Source organism: Narcine bancroftii, chromosome 11, assembly GCF_036971445.1.
Source record: "Narcine bancroftii isolate sNarBan1 chromosome 11, sNarBan1.hap1, whole genome shotgun sequence".
In the NCBI taxonomy this organism is placed as follows: Eukaryota; Metazoa; Chordata; class Chondrichthyes; order Torpediniformes; family Narcinidae; genus Narcine; species Narcine bancroftii.
In genome coordinates, this window is record NC_091479.1 from 73,416,403 (window position 1) to 73,431,395 (window position 14,993).

General features: G+C 40.1%; 1 protein-coding gene across 5 annotated transcripts in view; it reads right to left on the reverse strand.

Annotated features, from left to right (window-relative positions):
* Positions 1-14,993, reverse strand: part of ptprz1a (protein tyrosine phosphatase receptor type Z1a) — a 201,487-nt gene that overhangs the window by 20,916 nt on the left and 165,578 nt on the right. For 4 of the 5 annotated variants that reach the window (XM_069903388.1, XM_069903392.1, XM_069903391.1 and 1 more), the window contains 8 exons: positions 14,053-14,073; positions 9,486-9,582; positions 9,092-9,174; positions 5,687-5,821; positions 4,605-4,739; positions 3,421-3,584; positions 1,677-1,812; positions 467-613 (listed from right to left, as the gene is read on the reverse strand). In XM_069903388.1, the coding sequence (XP_069759489.1) occupies positions 467-613; positions 1,677-1,812; positions 3,421-3,584; positions 4,605-4,739; positions 5,687-5,821; positions 9,092-9,174; positions 9,486-9,582; positions 14,053-14,073 (918 nt within the window). The remainder of the gene's footprint in view (positions 1-466; positions 614-1,676; positions 1,813-3,420; positions 3,585-4,604; positions 4,740-5,686; positions 5,822-9,091; positions 9,175-9,485; positions 9,583-14,052; positions 14,074-14,993) is intronic. The other variant, XM_069903390.1, reaches the window with a different exon arrangement.

The window sequence follows — 14,993 nt, forward strand, 5'->3', positions numbered from 1 at the left end:
TCGGCATTCACAGAGCTCTGCCCCCCCTCCCTTTCATGTCAACCCCTGGCCTGTTGGCCTAAGCTCCTCCCCATGTCCCTTCTTCCTTCCTTTCCCAGCCATTTTATTCAGATGTCTGCCTGTGTTTTGCTTGTACCTTGACGAATGCCAAAACATTGGGTTGCAAATCTTTGCCTCTTATGGACGCTGTGGGATCTGCTGAGTTTCTCCAGCATTTTGGTGTATTAACTACAATCACGGCATCTGCAGACTTTCTGGTTTCACTCTAGTCCCTTGGCCGCTGCCACATCATTATTCCTGACCCGTCCTTTCTCCCTCATACCTCCCATACTCATTATCCCTTCTAATAGTATCTTGAGCCCCCTTTCTTCACACCCATGACCACTCAACCCTAACACTCTCTATGTCCTCCTCGACATTTAAATTGAGCAAAATGAAAATTAATGGAAAAATCTAAGAGCCTCACCTTGAATTGCTTCTCAAGTTTGTTTTTTCCCGATGGTCCTGGTATCAGAAGAGCATTCACATAGGCATGTAAATGGTTGGCAGGAATTTCAGTTTCCTTGTTAAGGATGGCCTCCACTAATGCATCATGAATGAAGATGTACTGCTCCTATTAGGAACCATACAAGATATGGAAATGGTTAGAGAGAATTGTCTGCAATCATACATGTTACATATGGTGATTGGATTATTCATTCTATCCAAGTGGCAGTTATGAAGTGACTGTTTCCTAGTCTAGGGTTTCCTTTAGGCATGTTTATCATTCATTTGGATATGATTAAAGTGTGCATGTAAAGGCTGTTGCATGTAGACACGTTGGCCTGGTTTATCCTGGTTCCTCCTCTCTTTTGTCTTATTCTCTCTCTTTCCCATTATCCAAGGAGCGCTGGTGTTAGTTTCTCCACCATCTTCTCTGGTGGGAATGTACCTAGCATTACCTGAAACATCACCCCTTTAACATTCACCCATTGTTCTATTTCAGTTTGTTATGGCCAATTTTGATTCCATTTTACTCTGGTTAGATTCCCCTTCATCCCCCCTAATTATCTGAGATCAAATTTTGGTTGAATTGAATGCATAATTCATATTGGACTGTTCTTTCTCATTTTTGCTTCTAATGTGCTATGGTAGATAATGAATGATCTGATACTTTGTAATGGTTTCTCTCATGCTTTTTCCAGTTTGACACCATGTACTCATACTTCATAATTACCTCTTGTTTTTCACTTGAACCTAAGACTTAATCAAACAAAAAATATGGTTAGCTCTGGGAAAACCAGTAGCTATTGGCTATTCATAATTTTCTGTCGAGTGGACAGTTAGCTGGGTCATTTCAGAAGACAATTCCAAGGCAACCATATTGTCATGTGTTTGGACTCTTAGATAGGAAAAGAATGTCAGGTATCTGTCTAATGCAACTAGTGCATGTTAGTAAACAGGTTAAAACTTTACAACAATTCAATAGCTTTAAAGTCATAATCACTGACACTTTTTCAACAAAAGTTTTTTTTTTCCCCTTTCTAGAGCTTATATGGCATTTATTCCTTCAGGAAAATAAAAATGGCAAATTTTATTAATACAATTCAAAATTTAATTCCTCCAAGAAATTACTCCATCAAAAACAAGAAAGCTGCAAAAATTAAATGTCTTTCCACACTAGCAATTTTTCTTACCTCTGTTTGGACTAAATAGTTTCTTTGTGTTCTGATGTGTTTGAGGAATCCAAGCACATTGACAGTCCCTTTTTGTTTGATCTGTTGCAACATACTGTCTATTACAATATATGTGCCAGTTCTTCCTACACCAGCACTGCAAGAGAAAGGGAAGAGAACAAAAACTATCAACTTAGGAAATACCTCAATTCTTCACTATGGCACTAATTCACTGTACAACATCCAAAATACCAAAGACCTTTTTCATATCTGCAAACCTCAAATCCAATTGTTCAAGCACTGATCTAACAAAATCTGGGATTTATTACAATGAGTGTAGCAGGTTCTTTTAGGTTTAAGTATTAAAATAAAAGAATTCTGCTAAATATATTGTGGCACACCATTCTGATTATTAACAGGTGGACGCAGCATTTATTACATCAAATTTAAAATGATTCACCATCTCCCCAACCATTGCTGTCAGCAAATGTTTATTGCCAACACTCACACTGAGAGTTTTCTTGGGCCTAAGAGAAGATAGAATGTCAAAAAAATTCCCAAATTTAATGCTCGCTGTGGAGGGGATTCCAAGCATCCTTCCAACCACAATTAAGACTGAGTGTATGTTAGCAGTGACCATAAGACATCTGCACTTTATCGAATCATTCAGACACGTAGAACAACTGGGATCAACACTAATGATTAGCAGTAAACATGAAAATCTGTAGACACCGTGGTTGAAGTTAAAATACACAATGCTGGAGAAACTCAGCAGGTTAAAGTACATAACAGACATTTTGGGCTTAAGTTCTTCATCAAGGTATGGAAAAATGTCCGCTGGAAGTGTGGTCGCAAAGGCAATAAGTGATAGGGTGGTGCAACCACTGTATGATTGTATTGTATGCTCTGGCCCACCCCCTGAACCTGTGACTCCTCCCTCCCAGAAATCCCTCTCAAGGCTGTTATGCCCAAACTCCTCCTTCAGTACCTGCCTTGGAACCGGGCCAGAATGTGAGATGTGTTGATGTCTTAAGGTGATTAAAGCCTATTAATCAGAACTCTCTGTCTAATGTAGTTGATTGATAGTGCTACAGCATAGGTGGAGAAGGGAGGGAGGGGACAGCAGCGATCAAGGAGAGGAAGGATGGCTAGGTGAAGGGAGGGAGGAGAACGGGAAAGGGAGGAAGGAGGGGGAAAAGGAGAGCAGATTAGCAGAAACCGGAAAAGTCGATGCTACTGGATGGGAGTCAAATTCTAAACTGTTTAATTCTACTTATGTTGAACACCTCAATTGGCATTTTATCCTAATTCTCCTGGTAGGAGACTGATGGGTCCTGATTTGATGTCTACACATAACTAATATCACTTTGTGTCAACACCATTTGGGAAATGTATAAAGCAGGACCCTATTTGATCCCATCTGTTTTCCACCTTGTGTGCCAAGGTAGAATTAATCTCTCATATGGACAACTTATTAGTAGTTTCAGGAATTGCTGATAATTTGTCCACATGGTCATTTCTATTGTATCCAGTCACATCTTCATATCATCCCAGTACTTAGAAACAATATTGCAAAGATTTATTATTTGGTCCACATGTCACAAAAATTGGGGAGCTTGCCATTATATTTTTACTCCTGACAAAAATGCTTCTGACTGAGTTCTATCCACGCTTATCGCACCTTTTTTTTATATAGCTTAAACCTTTTAAAGGCATTCACATTGTAATAAATCAAAAGGGCTTTGCGGTGAATTAAGCTGTGTACCTGCAATGAACCACAACAGGTCCCATGTGTTTGGCTCTAGCAGCTGCTGAGTGCCGTATAAATGTTAATACAGGAAGTGCATACTCTGGGACACCCATATCAGGCCACTGGGTGTAATGATACTGGGTGACCGTACGATCATTCTGCCTTCCTTTCAATGATCCCTGGGGTGGAGCAGAAAAGAAGTTTGGTGATAGTGTTAATTTTCTTCCAAAGCAGCAGGTACAAAATCAGTCCAAGGATGCACTACCTCACTTCGAGCATTTGGAGGCCAAAGTTCTTGATCATACAAGAAGTTCACATGCTTTCCTAAACAACTATGTCATTTACAAATGGGAACACTTTCACTTCAAGCATTTGGAGGCCAAAGTTCTTGATCATACAAGAAGTTCACATGCTTTCCTAAACAACTCTGTCCTTTACAAATGGGAACACTTTCTTTTCCTCCCTCTTTTTACCTGCAGCTCGAGAGCCTGGAGATCAATTGTAATTTGGTCATATTTTGAGATATTGGTCAATTATAATTCATCAACCGATGCCCAGCTTGGACCAGTCAACACATCGCACATCTGCTTGTGAACTAATTTATTCAGAGCAACCAAGAAGCTACTGAGCAACAAATTAATTTAACTTCAGTCACATAAAAGCCAAATCGCATTCAGGCTTTATATCTGTGTCATCTCACGACCACTGCTCTGAGCACTGATTCCAGGCATACTTTTAGATGGAAATTAAAATGAACATTAAGGAGGATGCTCATTTGCCACTTGCATCAACTCTCTTCACATTTTGTTTATGGTACATAGCGTACACTATGCCCAGTGGGTTCATTGGAGCAACGTAGGCAGGAGCTTGTTGGCGAGAAGTACTGTATAAATTACTGCTCAAACTTCATTCACAATTACTTCCTGGTATTTTTCAGCTGCTGGTTTTGGTTGCAAAGCCAAACATACTTCAGTGACCAATAGGTACTTTCAAATACGAAAGGGATCAGACGAATGGAGAACTCTACCCTGAATCTCCCTGCTAACTCCACTGTTTATACAGGAAAAGTAAGGGAAGCAAGTAAACATGCAAAACAACACAAAGTAAATTGAAATGGTGAAATCCAGTCCGTTTACAAGAATTTTTGCTCACTAAAATACATTGAGCGTTTTGTTATTTTCAGTCAAGCAAATACAAACCTTTTTAAACTTTGTGCTGCGTAAGGTAAACTGTCTTGTGGTGTAATACGATGAAACTTTAGTGTTTTTCAGTGACACAAGGATTTGTCCATATTCTTCGCTGTTTTCCGACGGCCAGTATTGATCACATTTTCTCTGAACAGAAATAAGATTTTACTTTGAGAAAATGTCAGGGATCTTTCTCTCAAAATTCTTACTCAGGATTGTTTCCATTTGTACTCATTCAATAAGGCCAATAGTCTCAGACTAGAGTGTATTGCAGACACATCTCCACAATGACCTCCCTAACTTGGGGAATTTCAGACTGGTAGTTGTATGCTTTGAATGAACATAAGAAACAGGAGCAAGAGTAGACCGTCTGGCCTATCTATTCAATGAAAAATGTTTATCCTCCAGTATGACTAATCCTTGCTTTGAATGCGCCCATGTGTTCAGAATTCTATCATAGCCCAACCCAATAAAAAGACTATAAAAGTTTCAAACTCAGTTAATCCATGCTTTCTGCTTAGTCAGCCATCAAAACTGTCAAAATCCCTTAATATTTATGTTTAAACTATGTCAAAATCCCTTAATATTTCTACATTTAAATTATGTTTAAACTATGGAGAGTGTAATTATGTTTGCCCATATTGAAATCAATGAGGAAGCCATCCCACATGCATCCTCAAGCCTGTGTTGAGTAGAGGAAATGTTTGGAATTCTTCCTTTAGAGAAATCCAATATGGTCATGAAACAGAAGTTTAACTGTGACTTCCAAGTTTAACTGGCATATATATGCATGGAAATAAATGAGGTCATTGCCGATATTTTGATCAGAATCCCATTAACTTGTTTGTTTTGTTGTACTACACGCCTTACAGTTGAGAACTTCAGCCTAGAATTTTGAGAAAGATTAGAATTAAGTGGGGAAATCACTAACATTTCAATGCAAATTCTGGGGCTAAATTTGCAATAGTATGGGGTGCAATTGGGAAACTGATCTGGCACTTTCACTAAGATTCCTGTCAAGGTTTAATGTACATGGATAATCTGAACCATTTATGGTTCTAATGCAAGAGATATCAACATATTCTGAGACTCACCCGTCCTTTCTCTACCAGGTTGGTGATCATTATAATTATGTTCACATTATGCTCCCATATCATTCGCCAGAAGTCTTCAGCCGTGGACTTCAGTGGCCCTTGAGCTGCTATGTAGGCTTTCTGTCTATTGTAGCCCTGGTAAACACCCACAGAATTTGAAAGCAATGTTACATAAATGTATGTGTAAAGTTACACCAGTGGTTCCCAAATTCTTTTGGGCTGCCACTCCCTTGGCTCCCAGGCCACATCCCTAGTGCCCCCTCCCCCCCCTCCCCACCCCACAACACACATACATCAAATACACACCTCTTTCTTGGTATTAGATCTATCACAAATTTCAAACAATAACTAATCACTATATACAAGCAAATAAAATTTTTCATAAACCAATTCATTTAGCAATATGAAAGGGCAAATTTACATCTCAACTGTAACTACATTGTCTTCGGGCTGACAGGAGCTCGATAGGTGGGAGACCGGGGCAAGGACCAACCGTTGGGAGCTCGATGGGTGGGCGGTCAGGGCCAAAAATAGTTGAGGGTGGGGGGGGGGGGGGGGGTCAGTGTATTACAACCTGAAGATAATTTGAAATCCTTACAAACCTGGAACCTTGGCCCTTGCAGATGTGAAGGTGGTGCATATCCTGACCGGAACATGTCATCGAGAAACAAACAAGTATTCATCACCCCCTTTCTCCTCACCTCCCCTTTGGATCTTTCCACTGTCCCCAGGGGGGTGGCAGTGCCCACTTTGGGAATCACAAAGTTACATTAACAAAAATGTTGGAAAATCAGAGAAGATAGGAGACTTTCATTCCTTTGATCTACAACTTTAAGCAAGGAATGCTTTCGTTCATTCACAATGTGGATTACATCAGCAATGCTCATTTCAACTATCCCCGCTCATTTCAGATGGGAATTAAGAGCCCATCGTATTGCTTTTCATCATGGGTAATGTCAGTAAATTTCCTTCTGTGAAGGACAGTCAGTGGGAAATTTATTTTTGTGGCAATTTGATTACTTTTGTGGTTAACATTACATGGTCTAGCTTTTTAATCTAACTGCATTTAAATCTCCCCAGCACAAGTTCTGAGATTCAAACACATGGCTGGATCAATTATTCAGGCTCTGGATACTAAGCCTGTAACCATTATGCTACCTCACTCTGGTACTAGACCAGAGGAAGTTTTACAAGCCCATGGCAAATGAACCAGACCTTTGAAAGAGCTGTACCATTTCCTTGAGTATTCCATAGATTTCTTAGCTGCATATCACCCAACATAAATCCATCTATTTAAAACCCTGCTGCCTATCATTTAACTATTGCTAAATATAGTCAACCCATGTTTGACTTCCTATTCCACAATATATTTAAATACATTAAAAAAAATTTTAGACATGTATACAGAATGGTAACAGGCCCTTTTGGCCCATGAGCCCAATTGACTTATAACCCCCAGTATGTTTTGAAGGGTGGGAGGAAACTGGAGCTCCCAGGGAAAATCCGCACAGACACAGCGAGAACGTACAAACTGCTTACAGGCAGCGCAGGATTCAAACCCCTGACCTGACTGTAACAGCATGTGCTAACCGCTACACTAACTGTGGTGCCCATCTCAATTTCAAATCCATCAGCCTTCCATTCAAATCTCTCCTGGGACACCTCCACTTTTCTCTCTTATCTCCTCCAACCCCACCAGCTTTTAAGATCTCTTTGTTTCTCTAATTTGGCCATTTGCTGATCCTGAAACTTAATTACTCCCCTTGATCATGTGCCTTTACTTGCTAAGTCCAGGAGCTCTGGAGTAGCTTTTATGTCTCTTCCCCCTTCTTTGAACAGATTTTGGCTTCCCCCCCCCCCCCCCCCCCATTATTTCCCTCTATGGTTCGGAGTTGCTGCTTTATGGGAAGAGTATTTATTGGGCACCTGGTACTACATGGCACCTGAGAAATAAAAGCAGCTATCGCTTTACATTAAAAAATGGCAGAGAAAATACTTAAGTAACATTATTGCCAACATTCGAGATGCCAAAATGAAGCAAAACTGCAAGATCACAACTTTCCTTGAATGTTAAACAATAGCAGCAGGAGTAGGTTATCGAGCCCCTCATTTCTTCCTCACAATTCACTATGGCTGATCAGGCCCAGGCTTCAACTCTTTCTCAATGATCAATTATTTGATATTTTTCAAAAAAATGTATCTGCCCTCACTCTAAATACTTCTAATGAGCCAGTTTCCACAATTCCGGAGATTCACCACCCTTTGAGAAGGAAAAAGATCTACATATCCCAGTTTTAAATGTCCCTTATCTGGAAACTATGTTCTTGCATTCAAGATTCTTGGTGAAAGAATCTCAACATTTATCCTATCATACTCCCTGAGAATCTAATGTGTTTCAATATGGTCACCCCTAGTTCTCCTAAATTACAAATAATCTCCCTGGGTTAGGAATTTTCTTTTTCAAGCATACTTAAAGCTAGTAATAAAAATATTAAACTGTTTAATGACACTCATTAATGACCTGATACTATAATATATTCCATTATTTAAATTTTGGGTCATGTTATAGTGATTTTTCAAATAAATAAAAGAACAACAGTATAGCAAGTGTATGTGGAGCAGTAATGATATGGGGAACAATTGAAAACAGAAACAATGGCTAATGGAGAATTCACTGTTAGCGTAGCACCTTTACAGTACCAGCGATCAGGACCGGACTGGGGTTCGAATCCTGCGCTGACTGTAAGGAGTTTGTACATTCTCCCTGTGTCTGTGAGGGTTTTCTCCCACAATTCAAAAACGCATTGGGAGTGTAGGTTAATGGGGTGTAAATTAGGCAGCATGGACTTGTGGGCCGTCTAAATTTAAAATCGGCTGATAGAAAGTTTCCAGGAAACGAAACTGTGTACAACTTTTAGACTGCTTCCATGGACTCATTAAGGAGTTTTTGATGCAAATTTGAAAGTATATTCTAATAAACTACTTAAACAAGCAGTTACAGGAAACATTTGGAATCATACCATTGCCATAGAAAGTTCCACTAAAATGGGAGTGGCTGACTCATTAACTTGTACAGGGTTAGTGAAACGATAACACAAAAGAAAGAGTCAAGAAGAATAAAGCTGATGAAACTCAGAGCAGGTCAGTGTCCTGTAGGCATCACAGCTCACGTGATTGTTATATCCATCTTTACCATACCAGAGAATAACAGTACTGGGAAATGTAGTGAGACAGTAGCATTTTATCCACTACTTAGAATAGAACTTTACAAACACAAGCTGGATATTTAAGTACTTGATTAATATATAACAAATGACTAAAATTACAAATCTTGGGATGTTTTCAGAGAAATCTTATGGATTGCAAAAACCATTCTCTTAACATAAGATTCAATGTCTTACTCACATCAACATAATTTGCATTGATATAATCACTGTGGTTGGAGTCCTTTTCCATGAGTGGGGAGAGTTTAACTCTGCTGTGGTCAACTAGAACAAATAAAAAAAACATACAGCATATAATTGCTTTACCCCCCCAAAAAATACAATTTCTAATGGTCAAAAACAAGGAGAAATTCACCAATTAACTCAACCTGCTGGAGCCCTGAATTAAAGGTGCCACTTTATAAATTACTGCAGGAGATAGAAACCAGGCAGAGAACACGCTGATTTAATGACCATGACTGAGTATCCAAGTACCCCAGGCCCTCGAGTTGAAGATCCAAGAGATATTGAGGAGGTTTTCATCAAGTTGGGAAGACCCGAAACATTAGCATGTTAAAGTAATCAAAATGGCTTACAAGCAACTATATTTATATAGCGATTCTTGTTTTTGTTGTCTGGGTGGTTGGAGCTATCCGATGTGATGCCTAAATCAACTGTACATCCTTGGACTTCCTGCAAGAAGATAGAATACAATTACACCACAAAATAACATTTATATAGACAAAATCAACATGGTTCTCAGTTTAAAAAGTATCAAATCTCAATTTACTCGATCCTTCTCCATTCCAAAGAATATTGAGGCCTGCTACCCTATGCCAACTATGGCACAGACAACCTTTGAATTTTACTCATTTATTTGTGAGCAAACACAAGATAAGATGGGCCAGTGTGTTCTAATCCTGATTGCACAGCAGTTGACAATCTTACAGGATTGCTCCAGGAATTAACAATTATTCTCCTGGACGATGTCGATTTTGAAATCCAGAAGAAAAATCACAGGAATACTACATCAAAAATGCCTCCATTTCATTTGAACACATTCACTTGTTGATATAAAAATATTGGAGTAGTAACATCTTCATTATGCGGTTCCAACATATTGAAGTGGGCACAATGGATAAAAAAGAATAATTATGGTTTGTTGATGATAACAAATTAATCCTTCTCCAAGCTGAACAGAACTTGGCAGTGGTACTTAAGAAGACTGACTGCTCACTGGAGAGTAGAACTTCAATGGCAATTACCAGACCTACATGGGAGAACTATTACTGTCTGTGCTGGTGGAATCCAGTCAGATACAGCTGCCAGACTCAGAATAGTGAGCAAACTAACATTAAGGACAGAGTTGCTCAATTATATCAAATATAGCCAATGACAGCATTGGTAGAAGTGACCATTGTCTGCCTGCACTCCAAGAACTTCCTTCATCATGTGTGGTATGACAATTATACCAAATGGGATAAAGTCTAAAGATTTACCAGCTGATAGCTGGCTGTGGACCATTGGTAACACCACCAAGTCTGGAATCTTAGCCCCGTCATATCCTATAATAATTACATGCAAGCTAGGAGACCCATCCAATTTCAATGAGGAAGGGAGAAGGGCATTCCAAGGGAAGCAAGATGTGCTCTTCCAAAAGCAAGGTACAGTATACAAGGTCTTCATGCTTACACAATATCTAAAGCAACTAATACTTTGAGCTCGCTAATTACACAATGGATTTCTTCACCTTTTTTTGATAGACATGTTGGTGTGGGGGTGGTATGTGGAATTAAAATGGTTGGCAGCTGAGAGGTCCCTGTAATTACAGCGGCAGAGCTATGGCCTTATGTAATGGCAAACTGAGGCCACTTGCAAATTGGAGTAACACCACTCAATATTCCATCTGGGCACTGTCCAACCAGACGGCATCAACATCTCTCATTTCTATTAAACCAGTTCCCTGAGCCTTTATTGATCCCTACTCCTCTGTCCCTTTCTTCCAGCTCCCCACCCCTTCCATTCCCTCACCATTCAGAGAGCGACCCCCTTCTCCTATCATCTCAACATTTTTCTCCTGCCCTCCCACCTATGTCCACATACCTGTTAGCTTGTTCCCTTTCCTCCCTCCTTTCCTCTCCTTCCCCACTACTTTATTCAGGAGCTTGCATTTTTTTTTGCTCATACCTTGTCGAAGAGCTCAGGTTTGACACTTTGTTTACCCTTTACATCCTAATTGACCTGCTGAGTTTCTCCAGCACTTTCACCTATTGCCATTCAGCCAGAAATGGTTGGCCCATCTTGACTTCGCTCTACAATTTTCACCATTACAAATCATTAGCCATTTTAATTCACGACTTAAAGAAATAGTTGAGATCACTGGACACAACAAAGAATATGGTACATGGGCAACATCCCTGACATATGCTCCAGAACTGAGCAAGTTTCTGCCCTAGTATTATCCAACACTGGTATTTCCATGTATTCCCTTGACACATCCAACCTGACTCATGACCAACCATCAGCATTGTCTTATTTGTGAACAAGTCATGGGAAGTACCAATATGAGTGCTCTCATTCAACACTAACATTCTCATCAATTTGGGTTTTGCCAAGGACTGTTCAGCTTTTGACTACAATCGCTGCCACAGGAGAGGCTGGACACACACAGGTGAATTGCTTCATCAAGCACCTTTATTCCATCTGCCACTTCTCCTGGTGGCTATCCATTTTAATTCCACTTCCCATTCCCATACTGACATGTCTGTCCTTGGTCTATTTTTCTGCTATGCTGGGGCCACATGCATGTGAGAACATCTTGTAATGCGTCTTGGCAGTCTCTAATTAGACAGCATCAACGCAACTTCTCCAATTTCTGGAAACTTTCACCTTGATCTCTACCCCCTCTTGTTTACCCCGATCCCGCCAGCTCTTTGCCTTATTTTCTTTCCCCTCCTCTCCCTCTCAAACTGCCTGTCACTCACATCTTCCTTCCTCCTTTCCATCACCCATTCTCCTCTCCTTTCAGAATACATCTTCCTCAGCCTTTTGCTCCTCTCAACTCCTAGCTTCTTATATTCCAACCATTTCTTTCCCCGCCCACCTTCTTCCCATCCTCCTCCTATCTATAGTCATCTATCACTTGCTAGCTTGTGCCCCTCCCGCTGCCCCCACCCTTTTATTCTGGCTTCTGTTCTCTTTCTTGCCAGTCCTGATGAAGGTCTCTCGGCCTGAAATGTTGACTATATTTTGCCTTCCGTGGATGCTGCCTGACCTGCTGAGTTCCTCCAGGAATTTGTGTATTGCTGCAGAGCTGTCCTTGACAGCAGTGCAACATTTGGCCACTGGTACCATCAAGGACTCAGGTCAAACCAAAAATATGGGAATCAAATGAACATTGCACAAATAAAGATGATTGTGGTTACTGAAGGTTCACCTTTCCAGTCCAAATACAACACTACTATTGTTCCACAGAGCAGAATCGCTTTTAGCTCTTTCATCAATTTCTTTCCTTCCATTATAGAAGTGGAAATGTTTACTGATAATTTTGTAACATTCAATTCTCCTTGCAAGTCCTCAGAAAATGAAGCAGTTCACGTCTGGATAATACTCAGCCACGGCCTGCTAAGAGGCAGGTAATAATCGTGCTAAGGGCTAAGCAATGACCATCTTCAACAAGAGGGTTTAACCACTTACCTTCAGTATTCAATGGCAAGTTCAACACCGTCACTATTCTGGGGATAGGCACATCAGCTCAAATGTACCAGCCTCATATATACATAATATATATAGTGGCTGTAAGAACAGTTCAGAAGCACCTACAGTTACACTAAAACATTTATATCATCTAAATGTCACAAGTCAGAAGCATGATGTTATATGCTTCGATGGATGAGTGCAGCTCCAACAAAAGTCAAGAGCCACAACACTATTGAGGGCAAAGCTGTCTGCTTGCCTGGAAACTCATCCACCACTCCAAATATTCGTTCTCTCAATCACCTTGGTTTTAATGTGGGTTATGTAAAAATTGCACCTTTGTACACAATCTAGGCAACCAATTATTTAATTTTTAATTTAGACATACAGTACAGTAACAGGCCATTTCAGCCCACAAGTTCGTGCCACCCAACTTACACCCCATTGACCTACGCCCCAGGAGGGAGGGAGGAAACCTGAGCCCTCAGGGAAAATCTACACAATCAAGGGGAGAACGTGCAAACTCCTTACAGACAGCGCAGGATTCAAACCCCGGTCCAGTCCAGCTGTATCAGTGCTGCGTTAACCACTACGCTGAACAGACCGCTCCAAACTTCTGATCTCTATTATTCAGGAAGGACAAACACAGAAGATGCAATGGAAGAAACCGACTTGAAGGTTCCTCTCCAAGCTGCATACGTTTGCACTTGGAACTTTATTTCTGTTTGCTAACTGAATCTGGCAATTCCTGGGTCTAAATCTGGGAATATTTAGTCATCTATCACTTGCTAGCATAGGAATGACCTGATTAAATGCAGTGAGTCACCGTAACTTTCTCAAGGGCAGATAGGAATGGGGGAATGTAGTCATATCAGCAGTGCCCACATTTTGCAAAAGAAAGCAAATAGAAAAGGTATACACTACATTCACTCTCCTGTGGAAAACAAAACCAGTAGAAACACCAAAACAAAAAGATGCTTCCATTAACCCTCACTGTATTTATTCTACAAGTAGCAATGTAACTATGTGCTCGATGAAATACATATAAATAGATTTTTAAAAACTCAACCAGTCCACATCAAATCCAAACTAGTGCCGTCCCGTTCACGATAAAGAAAAATCCAAAGATTTTTTTTAGCATGTACCTTTCGCTTACAAAGGGAAAATAATCCTGTTAGGGACAATTATGAACAACTTCCCTTGAGAGAAAATAGCTGGTGGACCAATCATTGTTTTATCTTTTAAAATCGCACAATAAACTGCAAACAAATCTGAACCTAAGTTCTGCAGAGGCTCGGATTCTGCTCTGCAATTGAGATTTGATCTTCAGGAGCAGGTTGCTCCACTTGTGACATCAAAGAAGTGAAATGGAGAATATGCACCTACATGCAGAGAAATTACACAGGCAAATAACTGTTCTACAAACTAATCTACTGTGCTAACAAAAACCAAACCAAAATGTCTTACCTCATAAAATGCTTTGAGTTTCTTATGAAAGGGAGGGAATGCAAAAAGCACAGCAATCAAACACCACAGCAGACAGTGAACAACACAGATGTATCATAATGATGTCAATAAGGACAATTTAAGATTCATGCAAGAAACACAATTTAAATTCCAAGTGAGCTTAATTTATAAACATTGACCAAAGTTTTGCATTTTGCACTCTGTAATTTCCTTCAAGCTGAAAAGAAAGAACTAATTATAGGAAGGATATAAACAGAGTGGAGAGAGTGCAGAGAAGGTTTACCAGAATGTTACCTGGGTTTAAGCATCTAGAGTATAGGGAGAGATTGGACAGATTAGGTCTTTATTCTTTGGAGCGTAGAAGGTTGAGAGGGGATTTGATAGAAGTATTTAAGATTATGAAAGGGATAGACAGAGTGGATGTGGATAGACTATTTCCGTTAAGAGGAGGAAAGATTAAAACAAGAGGACATGAGTTAAGAATTAAGGGGCAGAGGTTTAGAGGTAACATGAGGGGGAACTTCTTTACTCAGAGAGTGGTAGCCGTGTGGAATGATCTTCCGGGAGAAATAGTGGCGGCGGAGTCAATTGTATTATTTAAGAAAAGGTTGGACAGGTATATGGATGAGAAGAAGATGGAGGGTTATGGGCATTGTGCGGGGAGGTGGGACTAGAAAGGGGTGTTTGGTTCGGTGCGGACTAGAAGGGCCTAATGGCCTGTTTCCGTGCTGTAATTGTTATGTTATGTTATGTTATGTAACAAAACGTCTGGTGAGTAAAATAGCATAGTCCAGGATGAAGAGCTGGTTGATGCCGCTCGCCATTGGGAGGACTCTCTTAAAGTATCTCCTTATCTCTTTATCTTTATTAGTATATTATTCTTTATCTATAAACTTGGGGGAGGGTGGAGTTTAGTTATGATGGTGGCACGGTTAGCACAG